Source organism: Oncorhynchus gorbuscha, linkage group LG03 (assembly GCF_021184085.1).
Source record: "Oncorhynchus gorbuscha isolate QuinsamMale2020 ecotype Even-year linkage group LG03, OgorEven_v1.0, whole genome shotgun sequence".
Taxonomy (NCBI): Eukaryota; Metazoa; Chordata; class Actinopteri; order Salmoniformes; family Salmonidae; genus Oncorhynchus; species Oncorhynchus gorbuscha.
This window is the reverse complement of record NC_060175.1, coordinates 95,625,058-95,651,093: the sequence shown is the minus strand read 5'-3', so window position 1 is coordinate 95,651,093 and position 26,036 is coordinate 95,625,058. Positions and strand designations below refer to the sequence as shown.

Here is a 26,036-nt window from a genome sequence, read left to right as displayed (position 1 = left end):
CTGTGTTACTGCATTCCTTGAATTTGCCTGCTCTGATGTCGAGATTGTTCCTTTGTTACAACTTGTATTGCACTGAAATTGATTTATTACCAACTGCTGCGCAATGTTTTAGGTCTGACTTTCCCCTGAAAACAAAGTAACACAAGTAGGCTTAGATATACATTTTTATTTGATCAATATTAAATGCTAGTTTCATTAATCCAGCCACAGCTATAGTATATGAAACAAAAATAAATCCCATTTCATTTAGCAGGTTAATGTGCTCCGTTTACTCTAAATTTCAACCACTAAGTTAAGAGACAGTAAATACCCAGTGTACAAAACATTAAGAACACCAGCTCTTTCAATGACATAGCCTTCACCTGGTCAGTCTATAATCCCTTACTGATGTCACCTGTTAAATCCACTCCAATCGTTGAATATTAAGGGGATAAGACCAGTTAAAGAAGGATTTGTGTATCTGGGTCATTGAGAGTGAATGGGGAAGACAAAAATGGTAAATGCCTTTGGACACGGTATGGTAGTAGGTGCCAGGCACACTGGTTGAGTGTGTCAAGAACTGTAACGCTGCTGGGTTTATCATGCTCAACAGTTTCCCCATGTGTATCAAGAGTGGTCCACTACCCAAAGGATGTCCAGCCAACTTGAAATAACTGTGGGAAGCATTAGAATCAACATGGGCCAGCAGACCTGTGGAACAATTGAAAACTTGTGGAGTTCATGCCCGGACAAATTTAAGACATTCTGAGGGTAAAAGGGTGTTCAACTCAATATGGTTTGTACACTCAATGTAGGTATTTGTGGCACAAACACAAAGGTTGTTTTTTAAAACAATACAGATATATATGCACTTCTGGTTTACAATTATGATTTCCCCACCCACTGGATCAAGTAAAATACAGAGTATGTATGTGTGTATATATATATATATATAAAAATAACAGAGTATAACATATTATATTTCAGGGTACAGTTCTGAGTTGTTCATATAAAGACACAGTCTGTAACAGACAAAGATGAGAAGTTATAGACCAGTATAACAAAAACCTTAGATGCACTACGCAGAAATCTCTCCGCCATTTCCAGGTTGCTAAAATTCTAATAGTTCACCTAATTAGTATAGTGTAGAGAATCATTGTACCATCTAAACCGTTGTGAAATATATTTTCAATAAACAAAAATATTGTATTTTCAGCTGGTGTACAAAACCAAAAGACGCAAAAACAAAACTTAAGAACTGGAAGCATAGAAATAGAACAGATCTACCGCTTTTAGACTAGCTTTCAACGAACATTTCTACGTGAATTTGGTCAGGTCGCCCCAAAAGGTTACATATTGCAGCTTTAAGGCAAATTAAAGAGTACTTAAATTGATTTCAAAATCACAAAAGGCAATTGGTAAATCATAAGACTTTGATATCTGTGGGAAAGATAGTCACAGGTAAACCCTCTTTTTACACTGCTGCTACTGTTTATCTTATATGCAGTCACTTTAACTATACATTCATGTACATACTACCCAATTGGCCCGACTAACTAGTGCTCCCGCACATTGGCTAACCGGGCTATCTTCAGTCACTTTAACCATATCTACATGTACATACTACCTTAATAATCAGTCTGACTAAGCGGTGTCTGTATGTAGCCTCCCTACTGTATATAGCCTGTCTTTTTACTGTTGTTTTATTTCTTTACCTACCTATTGTTCACGTAATACCTTTTTTGCACTATTGGTTGGAGCTTGTAATTAAGGATTTCACTGTAAGGTCTACTACACCTGTTGTATTCGGCCACGTGACAAAAAACTTTGATTTGAGACAGAGAAAGAAGGATACCTTATCAGTTGTGCAACTGAATGCATTCAACTGAAAATGTAACCCAACCCCTCTGAATCAGCGCTTCTACCCGCCAGGCTACCTGGAGACGTAAAGCTAAGCGCTGGACTGCTAGAAGAACATAAAACAGTCTATAATATTTAAGCAAAATTTCAGTACAGTAAGAAACATAACCGTGTACACATTTTCTTTTCTACTGTACGATACATTGCAATTAGGAAAATAGGTGGACAGTATAACCGTTTCAAGTCTCAAAATTCTGCAGTGAACCGATATACCTAAGAAACAGTCGCTCAAATATAAATCACACAAACACATCTACATATAATACGTTTAAGTGGAGCTGGAGGTGTTGCTGTCTAGGCCATCATGTCCTGGGATGTAGGATGAACCTAGCAGAGAGTAGCTATAAAGTGCTGCAGTTAAATCCAAGAGACAGATCCTAACTGTCACTACTTCCCTACAGCATGTTATTACAGATGCAGTTTGAGCCTCCTACTTCCTTTGTTTATGCTCAAATGTTAAATGTGCTTGAAACAGCCAGGGAATGGTTATGGAAAGACAGAATGGTGTTAAATTGAAATAACATTGAAATACACAGACATGAATGAATGAATGAAAGGCATGCAGAGGGGAAGATAACATGGTCCCGTGTGGCTCAGTTAGAGCCTAACACTTGCAACACCAGGGTTTTAGGTTTGAGTCCCACAGGGGACCAGTATGAAAATGTATGCACTCACTACTATAAGTTGCTCTGGATAAGAGTGTCTGCTAAATGACTAAACTGTACAAATGTAAAGTGATGAATTCGTCTGAAAGCGGTGTGTGTGTGTGTTTCCAGGCCAGATTGAACCGCTCAACGGAGGAGCATTACTATGGAAATAAACATGCACAAACACACCCCCACTCTCTCATACGGCACACAGTTGTTCAAATATACGAGACACACCAAGGATTTGTATGTTATCCAACAGCATTGACTTGATGTGTGTGGTCGAAATGAGTGTTCAGAGCTCGCTGGTGAGAGGCCCCTTGCTCTGGATGTTTCTCATGATCGCCTGAACCACCTCAGAGGTGGTGCCCTGCCCCCCGATGTCAGCTGTGTGCAACTGCAAGAGAATAGTAAATACTGTGATACCAATCACATTGTCTGCTTCGGTCGACATTCAGAGGTTAAATATTTCACAATGTTGACAGCAGAAATAACACAATTGTTGTTCTACACATTTCTTTCAGAATATTCTGCAACATCACTCTCTCCCCTGTACAGGCCTCAAAATTACTATCCATCACACCTAACTAGAGGATGCTGGTGGGAGGAGCTATAGGGCTCATTAAAATGGCCATCCTCCTGTAGCTCCTCTCTGCAGACACCTCAAAGAGGCATTCTACACGGGTAATAAATCAGTAGGTACATTAGCAACATTTTGAACACTAGAAGAGACTCTATAGAGAAGCATACATTTGATTACAGGTTGGACTAGAGAGTGTCAAAGATGAATTTGAGAAATGCCAAGCTATATTAACAGAATTTTAAAAGAAAACACTCTTTATTGGCCTGTGCTCTGTTGATAACTGGCCAGACCGGTCTCTCAGGAGGTGAGCAGGCAGTCAGGTGAGAGTACTGGGCAGGTCAGGTGAGAGTACTGAGCAGGTCAGGTGAGAGTACTGGGCAGGTCAGGTGAGAGTACTGGGCAGGTCAGGTGAGAGTACTGGGCAGGTCAGGTGAGAGTACTGAGCAGGTCAGGTGAGAGTACTGAGCAGGTCAGGTGAGAGTACTGAGCAGGTCAGGTGAGAGTACTGGGCAGGTCAGGTGAGAGTACTGAGCAGGTCAGTGTATTGCACATAATGACAAGTGTGCAGTGAGGTGAGAGGACTTGACTTACCCGAGTCTCGTTCATGGTCGTAAGGACTGCATTCCTGATCATAGTGGCATAATCGTGGAGCCTGAGACACACAAAAGGACAATGACTTTCATACCCTTTGTTCTGCCCAACAAGTCGACCGCAATTCAGATTATACTGTACATACACATCATCATGGTTTAGAGACATCACCTTCATTAGACTATGCAAGGTGAACTCACTTGAGGTGGTCCAGCATCATGCAGCTGGCCAGTAGCATGGCAGTTGGGTTAGCAATGTTCCTGTCAGCAATACTCTTCCCTGTGTTCCTGGTGGCCTGAGAGACATATAGAGAAAGAGCATATTGCAAGATCAATGATATACAGTGCATTCGCAAAGTATTCAGACCACTTTACTTTTTCCACATTTTGTTAAGTTACAGCCTTATTTTAAAATGGATTCAATTTTTTTTTTTTTTATCCCCCTCATCAATCTACACAAAATGCCCCATATTAACAAAATAAAAACAGGTTTTTATACATGTTTGCTAATTTATAAATAAAAAATGAAATATTACATTCACATAAGTATTCATCGATCCCAATGGGATCGAAACATTGTCTGTTGTTGGGGCATCTCAATAAACCACTGTGGAAGCATAATATTATATTATCAGACTTGTGGACACTACAGGTGCCCAGTGGACTGACCGTTTCGAAGACAGCATAGTCACGGCCATAGTTGGCCCCTGGCACCAGCCCTGGTCCTCCCACCAGGCCAGCACACACATTGCTAACCACATTACCATACAGGTTGGGCATCACCATAACATCAAACTGCTGGGGCTTAGACACTAGCTAGGAAATGAGAGAGGGATAGGTTAACAACACAAATAAGCATTAGTAACACAGACAAAACAGACTTAAAAGATATTTAAAAGCAGGGATAGGAACCTTCTATGCCTGCTCCCAGATCTGTTTCTGCCGTCTTGCGAAGTGCCAACTCATGGCAATATCAAAGACCGCAGGAGTTGGTGAGTCAGCGCAAACCGATATGAGGCCAGGCTAAAACTTACTGGTGTGCCTCTATCATAAAGAGAGCATTGATTTTCATACCTGCATGGTGGTGTTGTCGACTATCATGGCGTCGAAGGCAATGTCAGGGTATCCAGCAGCCACCTCTCGACAGCACTGCAGGAACAGACCATCTCCCAGCTTCCTGTAAAGGTGAGAACACAGGATGTTCAACAACACCTTGGTTGTAATATATGTAATGTATACCGGATAGGTCTGAGTACTATCTATCCAAATGTAATGTATATGAAAAAACTATATCTTGCTAAGAAACTACTGTGTAAAAAAAATAAGAAGTACCACGTAAAAGTAAAAAAAAAAAAACTTGTCCTCCGAAGAAGTGTATGGGCAAATAAAAATATATACAGTACCTGTCTGTCATGCCCTGGTGAAAGTATTTTGTGTTTATCTTCATTTATTTGGTCAGGCCAGGGTGTGACATGGGTTTTTGTATGTGGTGTGTATGTATTGGGATTGTAGCTTAGTGGGGTGTTCTAGTTAAGTCTATGGCTGTCTGAAGTGGTTCTCAATCAGAGGCAGGTGTTTATCGTTGTCTCTGATTGGGAACCATATTTAGGCAGCCATATTCTTTGTGTCCTTAGTGTCCTTGTTCCTGTCTCTGTGTTAGTTTACACAAGTATAGGCTGTTTCGGTTTTCGTTACGTTCTTTGTTTTGTAGTGTTTTACGTTTGTTTATTAAACATGGATCGCAATCTACACGCTGCATTTTGGTCCGACTCTCCTTCACCACAAGAGAACCGTTACACTGTCAAAAGTTTGGACACACCAACTAATTCAAGGGATTTTCTTTATTTTCGCTATTATTATGGCAAGAAAAGCTCAAATAAACAAAGAGAAACGACAGTCCTTCATTCCTTTAAACATGAAGGTCAGTCAATCCGGATGATGTCAAGAACTTTGAAAGTTTCTTCAAGTGCAGTCGCAAAAACCATCAAGCGCTATGATGAAACTGGCTCCCATGAGGACCTCAGATTGCAGCCCAAATAAATGGTTCACAAAGTTCAAGTAACAGACACATCAACATTAACTGTTCAGAGGAGCCTACGTGAATCAGCCCTTCATGGTTGAATTGCGCAAAGAAACCATTGCTAAAGGACACCAATAATAAGAAAACTTGGTTGGGCCAAGAAACATGAGCAATGGACATTAGACCGGCGGAAATCTGTCCTTTGGTCTGAGGAATCCAAATTTGAACTTTTTGGTTCCAACCACCATGTCTGTGAGACGCAGAGGTGAATGGATGATCTCCGCATGTGTGGTTCCCACGTGAAGCATGGAGAAGATGTGATGGTGTGGGGGTGCTTTGCTGGTGACACTGTCAGTGATTTATTTAGAATTCAAGGCACACTTAACCAGCATGGCTACCACAGCATTTTACAGCGATACGGCATCCCATCTGGTTTGCACTTAGCGGGAATAGTCTATCGGTAAATAGCCCACCCATTTTTACCTACCTCATCCCCATACTGTTTTTATTTATTTACTTTTCTGCTCTTTTGCACACCAATATCTCTACCTGTACATGACCATCTGATCATTTATCACTCCAGTGTTAATCTGCAAAATTGTAATTATTCGCCTACCTCCTCATGCCTTTTGCACACAATGTATATAGACTCCCCTTTTTTTCTACTGTGTTATTGACTTAATTGTTTACCCCATGTGTAACTCTGTCTGTTCACACTGCTATGCTTTATCTTGGCCAGGTCGCAGTTGCAAATGAGAACTTGTTCTCAACGAGCCTACCTGGTTAAATAAAGGTGAAATAAAAAGTGTGTATATATATATATATATATATATATATATATATATAAAATTGGTTTTTGACAATGACCCAAAACACACCTCCAGCCTCTGTATGGGCTATTTGACCAAGAAGGAGAGGGATGGAGTGTTGCATCAGATGACCTGACCTCCACAATCACCCGACCTCAACCCAATTGAGATGGTTTAGGATGAGTTGGACCGCAGACTAAAGGAAAAGTGCTCAGCATATGTGGGACCTCCTTCAAGACTGTTGGAAAAGCATTCCTCATGAAGCTGGATGAGAGAATTCCAAGAGTGTGCAAAGCTGTCATCAAGGCAAAGAATGGTTATTTGAAGAATCTCAAATATATTTTGATTTGTTTAACACCTTTTTGGTTACTACATGATTCCACATGTGTTATTTCATAGTTGAGGTCTTCACTGTTATTCTACAATGTAGAAAATAGTAAAAATAAAGAAAAACCCTTGAATAAGTAGGTGTGTCCAAACTGGTACTGTACATTGGTTGCATTCTGACTGTACCCTTCTTCTGGAAGTGTGCACTTAACTTGTTCACTCCACCTCATGCTTTCAAAAGCATTGGAATAGCGTACGCATGGGCTAGGGGGCGGGGTTACACAAATGTTTTCTTCAAAAATCTATGAGGCGGAGTGTACGAATGCACACTTTGGGGAAAAGGGTAGAGAATTGGACCGTAGCCCCAAAGTACTCAGAGTGTGAGTCATTATAACACACATCTAGTGGAATACATAGACACCTCACTGACTGACTGACTGACTGACCTGACCTGACCTCCCTGACCCTGACTTACATGATGTTGGCCTTGTGAACTGCAGTGACCCTCTTGCGACCTTTCTCCCGGGCCAATTTAAAGGCATACTCAGCGATTCTCAGGGAGTTAGTCCGGGTGATGATCTTGAGACACTCCACCACCCCTGATACACTCTACAGCACAAAGGGAAGGAGAGAGGGATGCGAACGCAGGTTATTTACAGCAAAGAGTGGAAATGGAAAAACACAAAGGGATGCGTTGAGGGAGTAAAATTGCGTGTCTGCCTGTGCGTTTGCCTGTGTGCGTCTAACCTCATGCTCCAGACTGCTGTACTCTCCCTCAGTGTTCTCCCTGATGATCATGATGTCAATGTTGTTGTGGCGAGTCTGAACTCCAGGGAGGGATTTACAGTGCATGACGTTGGCATACAGGTCCAGACTGGTGCTGTGGGACAGAGAGACAGAGGTGGAGGAGACAGTATAAGCTGACAGGGCTGGACAGAGAGGTGGAGGAGACAGTGTAAGCTGACAGGGCTGGACAGAGACGAGGAGGAGACAGTGTAAGCTGACAGGGCTGGACAGAGAGGTGGAAGAGACAGTGTAAGCTGACAGGGCTGGACAGAGAGGTGGAGGAGACAGTGCTAAGATGACAGGGCTGGACAGAGAGGTGGAGGAGACAGTGTAAGCTGACAGGGCTGGACAGAGAGGTGGAGGAGACAGTGTAAGCTGACAGGACAGAGAGATGGAGGAGACAGTGTAAGCTGACAGGACAGAGAGGTGGAGGAGACAGTGTAAGCTGACAGGACAGAGAGGTGGAGGAGACAGTGTAAGCTGACAGGGCTGGACAGAGAGGTGGAGGAGACAGTGTAAGCTGACAGGGCTGGACAGAGAGATGGAGGAGACAGTGTAAGCTGACAGGGCTGGACAGAGAGGTGGAGGAGACAGTGTAAGCTGACAGGGCTGGACAGAGAGGTGGAGGAGACAGTGTAAGCTGACAGGGCTGGACAGAGAGTGGAGGAGACAGTGTAAGCTGACAGGGCTGGACAGAGAGGTGGAGGAGACAGTGTAAGCTGACAGGGCTGGAGGTGGAGGAGACAGTGTAAGCTGACAGGACAGAGAGATGGAGGAGACAGTGTAAGCTGACAGGACAGAGAGGTGGAGGAGACAGTGTAAGCTGACAGGGCTGGACAGAGAGGTGGAGACAGTGTAAGCTGACAGGACAGAAAGATGGAGGAGACAGTGTAAGCTGACAGGACAGAGAGGTGGAGGAGACAGTGTAAGCTGACAGGGCTGGACAGAGAGGTGGAGGAGACAGTGTAAGCTGACAGGGCTGGACAGAGAGGTGGAGGAGACAGTGTAAGCTGACAGGGCTGGACAGAGAGGTGGAGGAGACAGTGTAAGCTGACAGGACAGAGAGATGGAGGAGACAGTGTAAGCTGACAGGGCTGGACAGAGAGGTGGAGGAGACAGTGTAAGCTGACAGGGCTGGACAGAGAGGTGGAGGAGACAGTGTAAGCTGACAGGGCTGGACAGAGAGAGAGTATAAGCTGAAAGGGCTGGACAGAGAGGTGGAGGAGACAGTGTAAGCTGACAGGGCTGGACAGAGAGGTGGAGTAGACAGTGTAAGCTGAAAGGGCTGGACAGAGAGATGGAGTAGACAGGGCTGGACAGAGAGATGGAGGAGACAGTGTAAGCTGACAGGGCTGGACAGAGAGATGGAGGAGACAGTGTAAGCTGAAAGGGCTGGACAGAGAGGTGGAGGAGACAGTGTAAGCTGAAAGGGCTGGACAGAGAGATTTGTAAGCTAAGGGGACAGACAGTGTAAGCTGACAGGGCTGGACAGAGAGATGGAGTAGACAGTGTAAGCTAAGGGCTGGACTAGACAGTGTAAGCTGACAGGGCTGGACAGAGAGGTGGAGTAGACAGTATAAGCTGAAAGGGCTGGACAGGAGGTGGAGTAGACAGTGTAAGCTGAAAGGGCTGGACAGAGAGATGGAGGAGACAGTGTAAGCTGACAAGGCTGGACTGGAGGAGACAGTGTAAGCTGACAGGGCTGGACAGAGAGGTGGAGGAGACAGTGTAAGCTGACAGGGCTGGACAGAGAGGTGGAGGAGACAGTGTAAGCTGACAGGGCTGTGGAAGACAGTGTAAGCTGACAGGGCTGGACAGAGAGATGGAGGAGACAGTGTAAGCTGACAGGGCTGGACAGAGAGATGGAGGAGACAGTGTAAGCTGACAGGGCTGGACAGAGAGGTGGAGGAGACAGTGTAAGCTTTGGAGGAGACAGTGTAAGCTGACAGGGCTGGACAGAGAGGTGGAGGAGACAGTGAGGACAGGGCTGGACAGTGTAAGCTGACAGGTAAGATGGAGCTGACAGTGTAAGCTGACAGGACAGAGAGATGGAGGAGACAGTGTAAGCTGACAGGGCTGGACAGAGAGGTGGAGGGACAGTGTAAGCTGACAGGACAGAAAGATGGAGTAGACAGTGGCTGGACAGAGAGGTGGAGGAGACAGTGTAAGCTGACAGGGCTGGACAGAGACAGTGTAAGCTGAGATGGAGAGACAGTGTAAGCTGACAGGGCTGGACAGAGAGGTGGAGGAGACAGTGTGGAAGACAGTGAGCTGAGGGCTGAGACAGTGTAAGCTGACAGGACAGAGAGGGCTGCTGACAGAGAGGTGGAGTAGACAGTGTAAGCTGAAAGGGCTGACAGAGAGATGGAGGGCTGCTGACAGACAGAGAGGTGGAGTAGACAGTGTAAACTGACAGGGCTGGACAGAGAGATGGAGTAGACAGTATAAGCTGAAAGGGCTGGACAGTGTAAACTGACAGGGCTGGACAGAGAGGTGGAGTAGACAGTATAAGCTGAAAGGGCTGGACAGAGGTGGAGTGGCTGAAGGGCTGACAGAGAGATGGAGACAAGGCTGGACAGAGTGGAGGAGACAGTGTAAGCTGAAGGGCTGGACAGACAGTGTAAGCTGAAGGGCTGGACAGAGAGATGAGACAGTGTAAGCTGACAGGGCTGGACAGAGAGGTGGAGTAGACAGTGTAAGCTGACAGGGCTGGACAGAGAGATGGAGTAGACAGTGTAAGCTGAAAGGGCTGGACAGAGAGATGGAGTAGACAGTATAAGCTGAAAGACAGTGTAAGCTGACAGGGCTGGACAGAGAGGTGGAGGAGACAGTGTAAGCTGACAGGGCTGGACAGAGAGATGGAGGAGACAGTGTAAGCTGACAGGGCTGGACAGAGAGGTGAGACAGTGGAGACAGGGCTGTGGAGGAGACAGTGTAAGCTGACAGGGCTGGACAGAGAAGTGGAGGAGACAGTGTGCTGAAGGACAGAGAGATGGAGGAGACAGTGTAAGCTGGACAGAGAGGTGGAGGAGACAGTGTAAGCTGACAGGGCTGGACAGAGGTGGGCTGGACAGACAGACAGAGATGGAGTAGACAGTGTAAGCTGACAGGGCTGGACAGAGAGGTGGAGGAGACAGTGTAAGCTGACAGGGCTGGACAGAGAGATGGAGTAGACAGTGTAAGCTGACAGGACAGAGAGGTGGAGGAGACAGTGTAAGCTGACAGGGCTGGACAGAGATGGGTGGAGCTGACAGGACAGAGAGGTGGAGGAGACAGTGTAAGCTGACAGGGCTGGACAGAGAGATGGGTAGACAGTGTAAGCTGAAAGGGCTGGACAGAGAGGGCTGACAGGGCTGGACAGAGAGGTGGAGTAGACAGTGTAAACTGACAGGGCTGGACAGAGAGATGGAGTAGACAGTATAAGCTGAAAGGGCTGGACAGAGAGGTGGAGTAGACAGTGTAAACTGACAGGGCTGGACAGAGAGGTGGAGTAGACAGTATAAGCTGAAAGGGCTGGACAGAGAGGTGGAGTAGACAGTGTAAGCTGACAAGGCTGGACAGCGAGATTGGGGAGACAGTGTAAGCTGACAGGGCTGGACAGAGAGGTGGAGGAGACAGTGTAAGCTGACAGGGCTGGACAGAGAGACTGGGGAGACAGTGTAAGCTGACAGGGCTGGACAGAGAGGTGGAGGAGACAGTGTAAGCTGACAGGCTGGACAGAGAGGTGGAGGAGACAGTGTAAGCTGACAAGGCTGGACAGCGAGATTGGGGAGACAGTGTAAGCTGACAGGGCTGGACAGAGAGGTGAAGGAGACAGTGTAAGCTGACAAGGCTGGACAGAGAGGTGGAGGAGACAGTGTAAGCTGACAGCGCTGGACAGAGAGGTGGAGGAGACAGTGTAAGCTGACAAGGCTGGACAGCGAGATTGGGGAGACAGTGTAAGCTGACAGGGCTGGACAGAGAGGTGGAGGAGACAGTGTAAGCTGACAGGGCTGGACAGAGAGGTGGAGGAGACAGTGTAAGCTGACAGCGCTGGACAGAGAGGTGGAGGAGACAGTGTAAGCTGACAAGGCTGGACAGCGAGATTGGGGAGACAGTGTAAGCTGACAGGGCTGGACTGGACAGTGTAAGCTGACAAGGCTGGACAGCGAGATTGGGGAGACAGTGTAAGCTGACAGGGCTGGACAGAGAGGTGGAGGAGACAGTGTAAGCTGACAGCGCTGGACAGAGAGGTGGAGGAGACAGTGTAAGCTGACAAGGCTGGACAGCGAGATTTGGGAGACAGTGTAAGCTGACAGGGCTGGACAGAGAGGTGGAGGAGACAGTGTAAGCTGACAGGGCTGGACAGAGAGGTGGAGGAGACAGTGTAAGCTGACAGGGCTGGACAGAGGGGTGGAGGAGACAGTGTAAGCTGACAAGGCTGGACAGCGAGATTTGGGAGACAGTGTAAGCTGACAGGGCTGGACAGAGAGGTGGAGGAGACAGTGTAAGCTGACAGGGCTGGACAGAGAGGTGGAGGAGACTAAGCTGACAGGGCTGGACAGAGAGGTGGAGGAGACAGTGTAAGCTGACAAGGCTGGACAGCGAGATTTGGGAGACAGTGTAAGCTGACAGGGCTGGACAGAGAGGTGGAGGAGACAGTGTAAGCTGACAGGGCTGGACAGAGAGGTGGAGGAGACAGTGTAAGCTGAAAGGGCTGGACAGAGAGATGGAGGAGACAGTGTAAGCTGACAAGGCTGGACAGCGAGATTGGGGAGACAGTGTAAGCTGACAGGGCTGGACAGAGAGATGGAGGAGACAGTGTAAGCTGACAAGGCTGGACAGAGAGATGGAGGAGACAGTGTAAGCTGACAAGGCTGGACAGAGAGATGGAGGAGACAGTGTAAGCTGACAAGGCCGGACAGCGAGATTTGGGAGACAGTGTAAGCTGACAGGGCTGGACAGAGAGGTGGAGGAGACAGTGTAAGCTGAAAGGGCTGGACAGAGAGATGGAGGACAGTGTAAGCTGACAAGGCTGGACAGCGAGATTTGGGAAACAGTGTAAGCTGACAGGGCTGGACAGAGAGGTGGAGGAGACAGTGTAAGCTGACAGGGCTGGACAGAGAAAGCCACAGAAGACCATTTGGGATAGAGATTGGTGCCCCGTTAGCAGCAACAGAGCTCTCAAGGAAGAGGTCCTCTGTCTTTTTTAAATAAACGATTGGATAGAAACCTTTACTTACCGGAGGAGATTGTTTCTGGACTTGTGGGAAGCAGGCAGGGTGTGGAGGGTCTCAATGTTACCTACAAACACACACACAAAAACACAAGCATGTTAACTCTTTTATAGGTATTCTATAGAACAGTGATTCCCAAACTAGTCCTGGGGCCCCCCTTGTGTGCACATTTTGGTTTTTTTTTGCCCTAGCACTACACAGCTAATTCAAATGACCAACTCGTCAAACTTTGCTTATTTGAAATCACCTAGAGCAAAAACCAAAATGTGCACCCAGGGAGTTTGGGAAAGAAACCATGCTATAGAATACAGACACACAACTTATCATATGACACAGTGACTGACACAGCTGCAGTTAATGGACAATAGGATGAAATAACTAGAAGCTGCCTACAATTTGAGTACAAAATCTCTTCAGTACTTCTCCCATAGAAAGTGCCTCCACATTCAAGTGCATAATGGGTGGACTGGCAGCCTATTTTTTAAACCTTTATTTAACTAGGCAAGTCAGTTAAGAACAAATTCTTATTTTCAATGCCTGTTCAAGGGCAGAACAACAGATTTATACCTTGTTAGCTTGGGGATTTGAACTTGCAACCTTGCGGTTACTAGTCCAACGCTCTAACCACTAGACTACCCTGCCGCCCCATTGCAAATGTGCCCATGAGTTCACCAGTCACATTGCCAGGGTTAGAGCTTCCATGGCCGTCCCATGAGTTCTACAGTTTCTCCTACCTTTGAGGGCCACTCCGTTACGGCGGATGGCTGTGATGGCGTTGTTGATGTCATCCTCGGTAGCTGAGCTGACATTCACGACCTCAAAGTCCACAGGTACACAGCTGAACCTATAGAGCACATTAACACAATATGGGAAGGACAACCCAACGACTCAGTCATTCTACCTCAACTCATTGGTTGTACTGTACAACTATGGGCATGAGACATATTGATGTCTATAAGCTGTGAATATCCTGTTATGAACTTGGAACAAGGTAGCCACTCACTACCATTCCCACGCATTTAAAGGGATACTTCAGGATTTGGGCAATGAAGCCCTTTATCTACACTGAACAAAAATATAAACGCAATATGTAAAGTGTTGGTCAGATGTTTCATGAGCTGAAATAAAAGATCCTAGACGTTTTCCATATGCACAACAAGATTATTTCTATCAAATGTTGTTTACATCCCTGTTAGTGAGCATTTCTCATTTGCCCCAAAAAATCCATCCAATTTACAGGTCTGGCATATCAAGAAACTGATTAAACAGCATAGTCATTACACAGGTGCACCTTGTGCTAGGGACAATAAAAGGCCACTAAAATGTGCAGTTTTGTCACACAACACAATGTCACAGATGTCTCAAGTTGAGGGAGTGTGCTATTGTCATGCTGACTGCAAGAATGTCCACCAGAACTGTTAACAGAGAATTGAACATTCATTTCTCTACCATAAGCCACCAACGTTGTTTTAGAGAATTTGGCAGTACATCCAACCTGCCTCACAACCGCAGACCACGTGCACAACCAAATGTCTCCACAAACTGTCAGAAACCGTCTCAGGGAAGCTCATCTGTGTGCTCGTTGTCCTCACCAGGGTGTTGACCTGACTGTAGGTCTGTGTCGTAGCCGACTTCAGTGGGAAAATGCTCAAATTCGATAGCCACTGGCATGCTGGAGAAGTGTGCTCTTCACAGCTGAGCCCCGGTGTCAACTGTACCAGGCAGATAGAAAACAGCGTGTCTGGTGTCGTGTGGGCAAGCGGTTTGCTGATGTAAATGTTGTGAACAGAGTACCCCATGGTGGAGGTGGGGTTGTGGTATGGGCAGGCATAAGCTACGTAAAACAAAACACAATTGCATTTTATCGAGGCCAATTGACGTGCCAACAATCTGCCGTTATCACGTCATGTTTCAGCATGACAATGCACAGCCCCATGACGCAAGGATCTGTACACAATTCCCAGTTCTTCCAGTGGCCTGCATACTCACGGTTTTGTGATCCAAGCCCCCTACATTTTGTTTTTTTAAAGGTATCTTTGACCAACAGATGCATTTCTGTATTCCCAGTCGTGTGAAATCCATAGATCAGGGCCTTGTGAACTTATTTCAATTAACTGATTTCTTTAGATGAACTGTAACTCAGTGAAATCTTTGAAATTGTTGCATGTTGTGTTTATAGTTTTGTTCAGTTTTGTTCACCAGAGTCAGATGAACTCATAGATAAAAATAAAAATTCTCTGTGTGCAGTTTGAAGGAAGTTGCTAGTAGATACCACAGACTTCAAGTCATTGCGCTAAAGCCAGTTAGCATTGTCAAGCGAAACGACCTCTAACTTCCTTCACACTGGATGCAGAGACAAAAGAAATGTATCCATTACTTCATCTGACTCTGGGCAAGTAGATAAAATCCTGAAGCATCCGTTAAATAAACTATTAAATTAATTAACTGTTTTAAGTGTTTATAAGACATGAATGCTATGACCAGTTATAATACAATAAGCAGACCTTAAGAGCTCCCAGGCACATATTAGTGGCTATGTGTTTAGAAGATGTTGATGAGGTGCGAATAACAGCTTATTCGTTATAGACTGTTATAAAGCATATTTGACTGACCTGAAGAGCTCCTTTACGTGATTGAGCAGTTCTGGTCCAATACCATCTCCAGGTATCAGAGTTACAGTGTGTCTGCCACCATACTTCGCAGGAGGGGGCTGAAATGCACACATTCTTTTGTTATCCTTGCACACTTTTCTATCAGAGTTACCAGGCTGCACCGAAAGCAAATCAAACTATGGTTGTGTTCCAATGGTGTGAATAAAGCGTGTTGTGTGTGATGTGTAACGTGGGAATGGGATGAACGGTGATGCAATGCAACGCAGTACTTACAATGATTTGTCCCTATTAGTTGTAGAAACGGACAGAAAAGCAGAACAATACAGTGAGAGATTAGCAAAGCACCAGAAAACAAACAGTTGCCCTACACCTCAGATTGCTAGCTCATTAATGATCCCATCTCCCGAGAGGGGAGTGCCTAACATGCACATTATAAACTGGTTGGTTCGAGCCCTGAATGCTGATTGGTTAACAGTTGTGGTATACCACGGGTATGACAAAACATTTATTATGAATGATATAATTACATTGCCAACCAGTTTATATTAGCATTAAGGCACCTCGGGGGGTTTGTGGTATATGGTCAATATACCACGGCTAAGGGCTGTGTCCAGACACTCAGCGTTGCGCTGCCTTATTGTTTAAGTACAAGACCTAGCTACCCTGATCTCTGCACACTCTTCCAGACAGCTAGCTACTGTGACCTCTGCCTGACAATCAGACTGTGATTGGTCTGGTTCATAGTTAGATTAATGCCATACATTGGCTTGGAAAATGTCCTCACACAAGCTCTACGAGCCAGAATATTGAATAAAATTATATTTTAACAGTTGTCTGTGTAGTTTCCTTTTGGCGGTAGGAATGTGAGACAATATATCCACAGGAAAGTATAATTAAATCACCTTATCAAAGTGCTGGTAGTGTGTTCACATTTCTATTACCAGAAGCATGTGCAGAACCATGTAAACACTTACAGGAGCTCAACAAGTACTCATCAGTGGTGTGCATGTATTTTCATATTGTGCACATGCATGAGGTGATAGAACACACTACCAGAAATGAAATCGACCCTGCGGCACGAGCACAAGCTTTTGCAGAACAGCTGATAGCGCGCCGGACCTCGGGCTAGAAGGTCGAGGGTTCGAGACCTGCTCCCTGCTGTTTCATTACAGTATTGTCTCACATTCCTACCTGCAAAAGGACCACCCTAAAATTAGTTAACATTTAATTGTATTTAACAGTCTGGGTTTTATTTAACGCTTATTTATGCCTGAAGTAGAATTCAACGCAATTCCACATCGGGTTGGTTTCCATGTAACTGTACTCTCTGCACATTCACAAGATCTAGCTACAGTAGGCCTACTCAAACCACCACAGATAGCCTATCTGATGCAGGTTCCAAGATAGGCACTCACTACTGTTGACTTCTCTCTACGACTGCTCACTGTGGCTCCAAATCCCTCAGGAAACAGAAGAACAGGACAGGGCGTTAGATAACTCAACTTGTGGTTGACGTGGTCGGTGAGTCCCTCCCTAAGCAACAATACAGTATATCGTATGCATGTAACATGAGAAAGTAGCAATGAGAGGGATATTGGTTATCACTGATCGTGACATGCGCTTCTTGCTAATGCTAACCAGAAATGACATTGTATTATAGCCCAGAAACACAATTTCTCTCAATCATGTTGTATGTAGTTTATTTGCCATCATAACTGTGAATCATAAAACTCTGTCTTACTTTTGCTGTCGTTGCCAACCGTCTACCCCAAATGGGTTTAATGATTTTGGACATTGATATCACTGCACTGGAGGCGGCCATCTTGACGGAATCCGACTAATGCCGTTAACGCGCATCTGCTCGTGCCCACGCTACAGAGATAATAATCGATAGAGGTCCTATTATAACATTATTGTATTATTAAATTACTAATAGTTATTAGTATTCTAATTCCCAATTCTATGGATTAATATTGCCACATTAGAGCTCGAGCTGTTCATAAGACAGTTTACCATATAATTTTGTAATCTATTCTGCCTCCGTAGTATAGTTTATGTAATTAATTGGGTGGTGATATCCCCCCCGATCATAACATGAACAAAATGTATGACGCGTGGAGGCACCTTAATGAGTAACCAATGATTTACTGTATGTGCTGTATACACATGGGAGTAATGCCGCGTTCAAAACAACTGGGATCTCGGAAATTGCAGACTTCCGACTTCAGTGTGTTCAAAACTAGGAACTCGGACAAAAATCTAACTCGGTTACTCCTGTCTCTTTCTGGAGCTCAGACGTTCCGACCTGAAAATCACTGACTTTATGAATTGAATTCGTATTTTTCCGAGTTCTGAGTTGATTTGAACGCGGCATAACTGTGGAAAGACGCATGCGCACAGACTCGAGGCTGACATCACAGAAAATGAAATGCTCAAAACTATAATCAGCAAGATAGCACGCTTGAAGAAATGAAGATAATTTCTACGTGCTTGTCGTAACTGGAACGATGCAAACACTACAGACGCTGAACTAAGCATCCCAAATCATATTTTAGTGTCCAAGTTTGTCTTACCAGGAAAGGTGAATTTTCACGAAGGAAATCTAGATGAGTTTGCCTTGGAATAAATAACAGTGGGTGTTTCCTTTTTGCTCTCATTGCAATGTGCGTCTTTCCACCTTTTGCCTTTGTCTTGTCGAATGCATCTCGAAATAACTATCTTGCTTGCTTGCTTGCCAAATTGTATCATTGATAGAGATTCCTGTCATTTGCTCAAAAGTATCCTTTTAATGTTTTCAAACATTGTTACTTCAGTGAAACTGCCACGAAATTACCAGAAAAACCCATGTTCTTTCTAACATTACTATATTATTCTCATTGTTTTCTGTAGCACTATTTGCCGGTCTGTCTGCCTTAGCTTCTGAAGAAAATAAATCATGAGATTGGCAGGTAGGAGTGTGTCTTGTCTGTGAGTGTGTCCAGCTGTCTTTTTAGTTGTATCTAATGAATGTCATGTATTGTTGCTGAGAAAGAGCCTATTCTAATGGAATGTGTCTGTTTGCCAGGGCCTCTGCGAGCTGTTGCTGTGCTGCTATTGGTGGGCCTCACCTGGGTGTTAGCCAGCTCCATACTTGGAGGGGACAGCAACTTGGTGGTCAAACACTTCTTCAGTGGTAAGACGACGACAACCTTACTGTCTGACGTCTAGCCCCCAAAATAGTACAGTGCCTTCGGGAAATATTCAGACCCCTTTACTTTTTCTAGATTGTTTTACGTTACAGCCTTATTCTAAAATTGCTAACATATTTTTTTCTCATCAATCTACACACTACCCCATAATGACAAAGCAAAAACATTTTTTTTTTTTTAGAAATATTTGAATTTATAAAGAAAAAACATACCTTATTTACATGACTTAAATTGAGTTCAGGTGCATCCTGTTTCCATTGAACGTCTTGGTGGTGTTTCTACAATTTGATTGGTGTCCGCCTGTGGTAAATGCAACAGGACAAAGACCTTAAAACTAAGTCAGGATCGGTGGGTCCCCTGCAGGACAGTTGCGCTATAGTAGGCTAATGCGATTAGCGTAAGGCTGTAATTAACAAGACCATTTCCCAGGACGTAGACATATCTGATATTGGCAGTTGCTATTACAGTTAAATAATACAATGCTATTGTTTGAGAGTGCACAGTTTTTAACATAAAGCTATTATTAATCGAATTAGGCACATTTGGGCAGCCTTGGTACATTTTGAACAGAAATGCAATGGTTCATTGGATCAGTCTAAAACGTTGCACATACACTGCTGCCATCTAGTGGCCAAAATATATATTGCACCTGGTCTGGAATAATACATTATGGCCTTTCTCTTGAATTTCAAAGATGATGGTACAAGAAACAGTTGGCTTTTTCTTTGTTTTACCAGATCTAATGCATTCTCCTACATTCCTTTCACATTTCCACAAACTTCCAAGTGTTTGCTTTCAAATTGTACCAAGAATATGTATATCCTTGCTACAGGCAGTTTGTTTTGGGTATGTCATTTCAGGCGAAAGAGACGTGCGTTGTGCATCCATGCAGCACTCACCTTTTTCTTGGACCATGGCTTCCCTGCGGCCTCAGTGGATTAGTCCACTGAGACAGGTGCAAATCAGACAGGTCTCTCGTGCCATAAGAAAAATAAATATATTTGCGACTGCTTTACAAAAAATCTTGGTCGACTGACAGCCTATCAACCAAACAACCGATCAGTTGGTTGAGGTCAGCCCTAGTTGACAATCTAGGGATCCCACATTCTTCCACAAAGTACAGCTAGCTAAATCAAATTCATAGTCAACACCAAACAATGAGAAACTGCCACGCTGCTAATGTATAATACATGCAATGGGTATTGTTCATCTAAAATTAGTAATTCAATGTATACCTGAACCTGAAGTCCCCATCCCAAGTTTTAAACACAATAGCCTGGGGGATGGGTGCACCAAGGTTGGAAACCCCAAGGTTAAACAAAGCCTACATTATTTCTTGGCTGACCTTTGCCTTATCTGATGAATCTCAGGTCCTGCTGTTTCATGCTTATGAGAGCACTAGGGTATGGAGAGAACCACATCAGTACATGCATTCATCATGCCAAGTGTCAACATTGTAGGCTGGTGATGATCGTGTGGGGTATCCCTTCATGGCAGCAGTATATCCATCTGCTGATGTATTTTTCAGCAGGATAATGCCCCTTGCCACAAGGCTAGGATTGTCCAGGAATGGTTCCACGAACATCAATCCAATTGAGCGTCTGTGGGATGAGATGGAACGAGATATTCGGTGTAGAGATGCACTACCAGAAAACTTGGCACAACTGTGGGAAGCATTGTAGTCAACATGTGCTAGCATCTGGACTGCTTTCAACACCTTGTAGAGTTCATGCCACAACAAATTGAGCCTGTTCTGAGGGCAAAAGGGAGTGCAACTCAATATTAGGAATAAGTTTCTAATGTTTTGAAAGATAATTGTGTGTGTGTACACTATTTTAATAGCAGGACACTGAAGAGTATGAATTAGGCTGTTTGAGAAGGTTTGAATCCTAAGCAACCTGCATAGACATTGTTTGAAATACAATAGACTAAAAATAGCTTTGACCTACTACAGTAGCTGTGTGCTAAAAAAAAACTTGGTGGAGTAGGCATTGTGGCGCTCGTGAATTTCCCTTTTTCGGCTTCAGACCAAAACCTACTTCTGACAGTTTTTAATAGACTAGGGCTGGGAATTGCCAGGGACGTCACAATGCAATGGTTAAGGGCTTGTAAGTAAGCATTTCACTGTAAGTTCCTGTTGTATACCTGTTGTATTCGGCACATGTGACTAACATTTGATCTGATTTGGAATACGATGTTATCACCACACTTAATGCCGTCAGTATTCACACCCCTTGATTTTTTTCCACATTTTGTTGTTACAGCCCGACTTTAAAATTTAGTAAATGTAGATTATTTTTGTCACTGGTCTACACACAATACCCCATAATATCAAAGTGGAGTTGTCATTTGACATTTTTATAAATAAATTACAAATAGAAAACAGATGTTTTGAGTCAAGTATTTAACCCTTTTGTTATGGCAAGGCTAAATACGTTCAGGAGTAAACATGTGCTTAATAAGTTGCATGAATTTTTGAATAACTATCTTATCTCTGTATCCCACACACACAATTACCTGTGAAGTTCCTCAGTCGAGTAGTGAATTTCAAGTACAGATTCAACCACAAAGACTAGGGAGGTTATCCAATGCCTCACAAAGAAGGGCACCTAATGGTAGATTTATAATTTTTTTAAAGCAGATGTTGAATATCTCAGAGTGGTGAGGTTATGAATTACCCTCTTGGATTGGGTATCAGTACACCCTCTCACTACAGAGTTACAGGCCTTCTTCCTAATTCAGTTGCCGGAGAGGAAGGAAACTGCTCAGGGATTTCACAGCGGCTAATGGAGACTAAAACAGTTAGTTTGAATGGCTGTGATAGGAGAAAACAGGATAGATCAACATTAACTCATATCTATATTTTCTACAGGGACAAACGAGGAGCCAACAGCTGGTATGTGAGAAGTTTATTTACAGTGGCAATGACAAAAAGTAATCCTTTTGGAACCTAAACATTTCAATGTCAGTGGGACAGTGCTAATCTATGTCCCTCAGTTGAGCACCATATTCCCAGCTTGGGTACGCTTTCATTCTAATGTGCTAATTTGTGTGTTCTCTCCTCTTCCAGAGCCCAAACCACACAGGTACAAGTGTGGTCTGTCGGCTCCTTGTCCTCAGAAACATCTGGCTTTCCGCATCGTCTCTGGAGCCGCCAACGTCATTGGGCCCAAAATCTGCCTGGAAGATAAGATGTGAGAATAATTGTACATCATCGGGGCCATTACACTTCTTACACCAATGTATCAATGTCACCGCCAACCATCTCACTCTCTCCAGCTTGTCTCCGTTTCCTTTTATTTCTCATGAACTCTTTTCTGACATCATATCATCTTAACCCTGAAGTTTGTCTGAAGAGCTGAATGCAAATATTTGTCTTATTTTGCTTTCCTTCATTAGCCTGATCCCAGATCTGTTTGGGCCATCTTGCAAAAAATGACAGAAGGAGTGGTTTTGTCTGTATCGTCTTTCTGTCTGTCTATGGTTGCTCCTTCATTGTCGGAGTGTAACAATGTATAGATGAACTCTTCAGGGGTTAGTTTCCTGAAAGTTTAGTAGTTCTAAAGTCATCTTTCATCTACAGCCTACAATGAGTTTATGATCATCTTAAATTTAACCAGTAAATGTTATTGCGGGTGTAGCCAAATGCTTGTGTTCCTAGTTACCGGTAGTACGTTAACCAACCTAGGTAAAGTGTTGGTACTTACGGTTCCTCCAACCTTTCCTTTTCTCTCCCTCAGCCTTGTCAGCAGTGTCAACAACAATGTTGGTAGAGGACTAAACATTGCTTTAGTAAATGGTAATTAAAATAATCTGACAAATTGTTCAACGTTATGTTTCAAGTTAATTTGTGCAGTTGTGATTTTGACTTGACTGTTGCACAGATTGCTAACTTTAAATGAATTCATGTTTCTGCTCATCAGGGGTATCTGGAGAGCTCTTGGACACAAAAGCATTTGATATGTGGGCAGGAGGTAAGAGGATTAAACATCTTTATATACTGGTGCATGTTCATAATATTTAAATGAGTTTATTTTATACATCATTATCTCCAATATTTTCACTGTACAAGAGGTTAAAAGTGGCTTAACACCCCTCTACATATTGTTCAGTTAAATACAGGTACTCTAATAGGCTTCATCCTACCTATCTGTCTTCCATTCTCAGATGTTACTGACCTGTTGAAGTATCTCCTACCTTTACATGAGGGAACACTTGTGTTTGTAGCTTCCTTTGACGATCCTGCCACAAAGTAAGAGTCTAGCATGGACATTACTAAGTGTGCCCCAGTCCTGTGCAATGCTTTCAGCACTGTGTGGTTATAACATTACGCTTCATGGTGTAACGTCGTTCGTCTGTTGAATGAAGAGAGTCAGACCGAAATGCAGCGTGTAGGTTACTCATGACTTTAATGAATGAAAAGGTACATGAAATAACTGAATACAACAAACGAAAAACTAATTACAGCCTATCTGGTGACTACTACACAGAGACAGGAACAAACACCCACAAAATACACAGCGAAAGTCAGGCTGTCTAAATACGGTTCTCAATCAGAGACAACGACAAGCACCTGCCTCTGATTGAGAATCGCCTCAGGCAACCAAGCCTAACTAGACACACCCCTAATCATACACAATCCCAATTAATACAAACCCGATACGAAACACAACATATAAACCCATGTCACACCCTGGCCTACCCAAACATATACCAAAAGCACAAAATACAATGACCAAGGCGTGACACATGGCACATGACTCACACACACAGCACTAAAGGGGTTGTTTTACAGTCACCACAAACTTGCAAAATGCTTTTAAAAAAACAATTTCAACATATTGACGACTGGTAAATCTACCGGTCTATTCTTACAATTGTAAACATTACTAAGTGAAAATTATGTTTGGTGTTAAACTATACAAAAATGGTATGTTGTACTGTATGGCAGGGCTTTCCAAACTCAAAATGGTATGTTGTACTGTATGGCAGGGCTTTCCAAACTCAAAATGGTATGTTGTACTGTATGGCAGGGCTTTCCAAACTCAAAATGGTATGTTGTACTGTATGGCAGGGCTTTCCAAACTCAAAATGGACATTCATCTAGCTGGCCTACTTTACTGCAACTGTCTGTCTCCCTCTCCTAACACCCGCGGCAGATTAAATGACGAGGCTCGTCGTCTGTTTGAGGAGCTGGGTAGCACAGCAGTGAAGGAGCTCACCTTCAGAGACAGCTGGGTGTTTTTAGGAGCCAAGGGCATCGAGAACAAGAGCCCATTCGAACAGGTAGACTACCTTTACTTAAAGCCTAAACTATATATAATTTATACCGTACAAACAACGCAAGAGCGCCAAGCAAAATGGCTATCCAGCCTAGTTGCGTCGTTTATAATTGGATGTGCTTGTACATCTACGTGTGCATGAGATAAGGATATGTGACCTCTGTGATTACGCGCGATGACGTATCTGTACACTCACTGTTCTCCTCATAGCTCTGCTCTGAACTCTGTGTTATATCTATGGCTCTGTCAGTGTGTTAGTTCTGTGAAGCCTAATGTTCATGCCCTCTCTCTCTGCCTGTGTCTTTCTCTCACCCCCCCCAGCATATGAAGAACAGTAAGAACAGTAACAAGTACGAAGGCTGGCCTGAGTCTCTGGAAATGGACGGCTGTGTCCCCCTCCGTTCCCCTTCAGAGGGCTAAACACACTCTGCTTGTATCCCTCCCTTCCTCCACTCTTCTCAGATGATGCTTATGCCCTACATGGATCCAATGCTTTTAAATACTGGGAGTGTGCAAGACAAGTGCACACTTTGGGAGAAGGGTGGAGAGTTGGAACGCAACCTGTTTCTAAGGATTAGCACCTTTTGAGAACGAAAGCCTCTGGTTCTAAGGACTAGCACCTTTTGAGAATGAAGGCCTCTGGTTCTAAGGATTAGCAGTACAGATCTATCTGGAAAATCTGGAGCAGCAGAAGCATTGACTATGACATTTTGACTCGCCTCGATTTACAGGCTTCCTCACATTCCTTCTCTTTATTGAAACTTGTGGCGTTTCTATCACAACGGCGTTTTTCTGTGTCTCTCGGCACCCATTATTAGCCAAACGATCATTTAGACAAGCCCACATAATGGGCTTAAGATGGCCCTATGGCCAGTCTGTCCCTAATGAGACTTGAGTATGGTATTGGTATTGCACGACTACAGTTGGATAAATGATGCTCTGTTACAGTATCATGTAACTACAGGGAGGTAAAGACTCTTACAATACTTATTTTTTTTCCTTCACTTTTTGTTCTTTTTTTAAGTAACACGTGCTGAAAAGGACATCTTCTCTTGAGTGGACTGACTCACTCACAATGCTGGTAGCAAGCTGGCCTGATGGTTGATATGCTAACTTGTTGAAGCAACTGTTTGGACATGACATTTGAACTAGGAATTGATTTAAGTGTTTGAGGCTTAATGTTCCTGGGAATGACCACATAGGAGGACATGGATATTTCAGAGACCAAATGTTTGATGCACAGATAAGGGAACAAATTATGCTGGATAGAAAAAAAGAATATATTAAAGAAGTAATGTCTGTAAAACCCTGCAAATGCACAGGAAGAGGGCAGATACTGCTGCCTATATGAATGGAAATCGCGAACAGAATACAATTAGGATTCACTAACAACATATTATTGCTGGCTGTTCTAGGAAGGATATTGAATGTTATGATAAATTAAAATGCATTAATATATATTTTGTATGCATAGTTTAATATATTAAATTGTAGATTTCAATCTATTTGTGCTAGCCTGAGTGCCGGTATGTTTGTTCCATCATGACAACTTGTAGTCATGTCAAACATTTGGCTTGACAAGGTGTAATGGAAGCACAAACAGATCTGGGACCAGGTTAAAGTGCTAATAACCTCCACCTTTTATGTGAGGGTTACCCTGGGGGTCGGATGTGGGGCTACACCAATGCCATGATTACTGTATATATGTGACCTTTGTATGCTTGCAATGCTCAGTGATGGAAAAGTACTGGGTAAATGGAGATGTACTGCTTTAGTTCTCAGGCTGAGAATTGTCTGCATCTGCTGACAGTCACACAGCCTCAAGGCCGAGAGAGTAGAGTGAGAAACCACTGTGTAGACATGTTTTTCTCATTTTAGATACGTTTTATAACAATGTTAAGATATGATTGACGGTAGGTTGTATAAAGAGTGTTGTCTCTTGTTTCGCCACACAGATGTTTACTATAGACTATTGAGGTATTCTGTATGCAAAACTGTCTGCAATTGAATTTTATTACTAAAGAGTTTTATACCAAGGTTTCTGTGTCCTCTATCTTAAAGACTGATTGTTAAAGGA

General features: G+C 43.8%; 2 protein-coding genes across 5 annotated transcripts; one reads left to right on the top strand and one right to left on the bottom strand.

Annotated features, from left to right (window-relative positions):
• Positions 1–148: 148 nt before the first annotated feature.
• On the bottom strand, positions 149–17,549 carry LOC124032300 (isocitrate dehydrogenase [NAD] subunit gamma, mitochondrial-like). Of its 2 annotated transcripts, XM_046344589.1 has the most exons (13): positions 17,231–17,540; positions 16,905–16,949; positions 15,763–15,774; positions 15,490–15,587; positions 13,612–13,721; positions 12,884–12,944; positions 7,623–7,755; positions 7,351–7,484; positions 4,794–4,896; positions 4,389–4,535; positions 3,921–4,015; positions 3,721–3,781; positions 149–2,943 (listed from the first exon to the last, which is right to left on the bottom strand). In XM_046344589.1, exons 1-13 carry the CDS (start codon positions 17,309–17,311, stop codon positions 2,842–2,844), a joined length of 1,182 nt encoding a protein of 393 aa, XP_046200545.1. In that variant the 5' UTR covers positions 17,312–17,540; the 3' UTR covers positions 149–2,841. The 2 variants fall into 2 exon arrangements, with proteins under 2 accessions (XP_046200545.1, XP_046200546.1); XM_046344590.1 differs by lacking the exon at positions 15,763–15,774 and having other exon boundaries at positions 17,231–17,549.
• LOC124032301 (protein FAM3A-like) lies at positions 16,915–25,996 on the top strand. Of its 3 annotated transcripts, none has more exons than XM_046344593.1 (10): positions 16,915–17,010; positions 18,379–18,437; positions 18,554–18,661; positions 21,550–21,573; positions 21,748–21,871; positions 22,418–22,476; positions 22,601–22,651; positions 22,845–22,929; positions 23,837–23,963; positions 24,281–25,996. In XM_046344593.1, exons 2-10 carry the CDS (start codon positions 18,425–18,427, stop codon positions 24,377–24,379), a joined length of 690 nt encoding a protein of 229 aa, XP_046200549.1. In that variant the 5' UTR covers positions 16,915–17,010; positions 18,379–18,424; the 3' UTR covers positions 24,380–25,996. The 3 variants fall into 3 exon arrangements, with proteins under 3 accessions (XP_046200549.1, XP_046200548.1, XP_046200547.1); XM_046344592.1 differs by lacking the exon at positions 16,915–17,010 and adding an exon at positions 17,875–18,070; XM_046344591.1 differs by lacking the exon at positions 16,915–17,010 and adding an exon at positions 17,875–18,121.
• Positions 25,997–26,036: the final 40 nt, after the last annotated feature.

Coding starts and splice junctions, on each gene's coding strand:
- LOC124032300 (XM_046344589.1), bottom strand. CDS start 17,311: ATGGCCGCCTCCAGTGCAGTGATATCAATGTCCAAAATCATTAAACCC. Junction 13,722..15,489: donor CACGTAAAGGAGCTCTTCAG/GTCAGTCAAATA, acceptor TGTGCTCTATAG/GTTCAGCTGTGTACCTGTGG. Junction 4,536..4,793: donor TCGACAACACCACCATGCAG/GTATGAAAATCA, acceptor CTCATTTCCTAG/CTAGTGTCTAAGCCCCAGCA.
- LOC124032301 (XM_046344593.1), top strand. Junction 22,477..22,600: donor AAACATTGCTTTAGTAAATG/GTAATTAAAATA, acceptor TCTGCTCATCAG/GGGTATCTGGAGAGCTCTTG. Junction 22,652..22,844: donor ATTTGATATGTGGGCAGGAG/GTAAGAGGATTA, acceptor TTCCATTCTCAG/ATGTTACTGACCTGTTGAAG.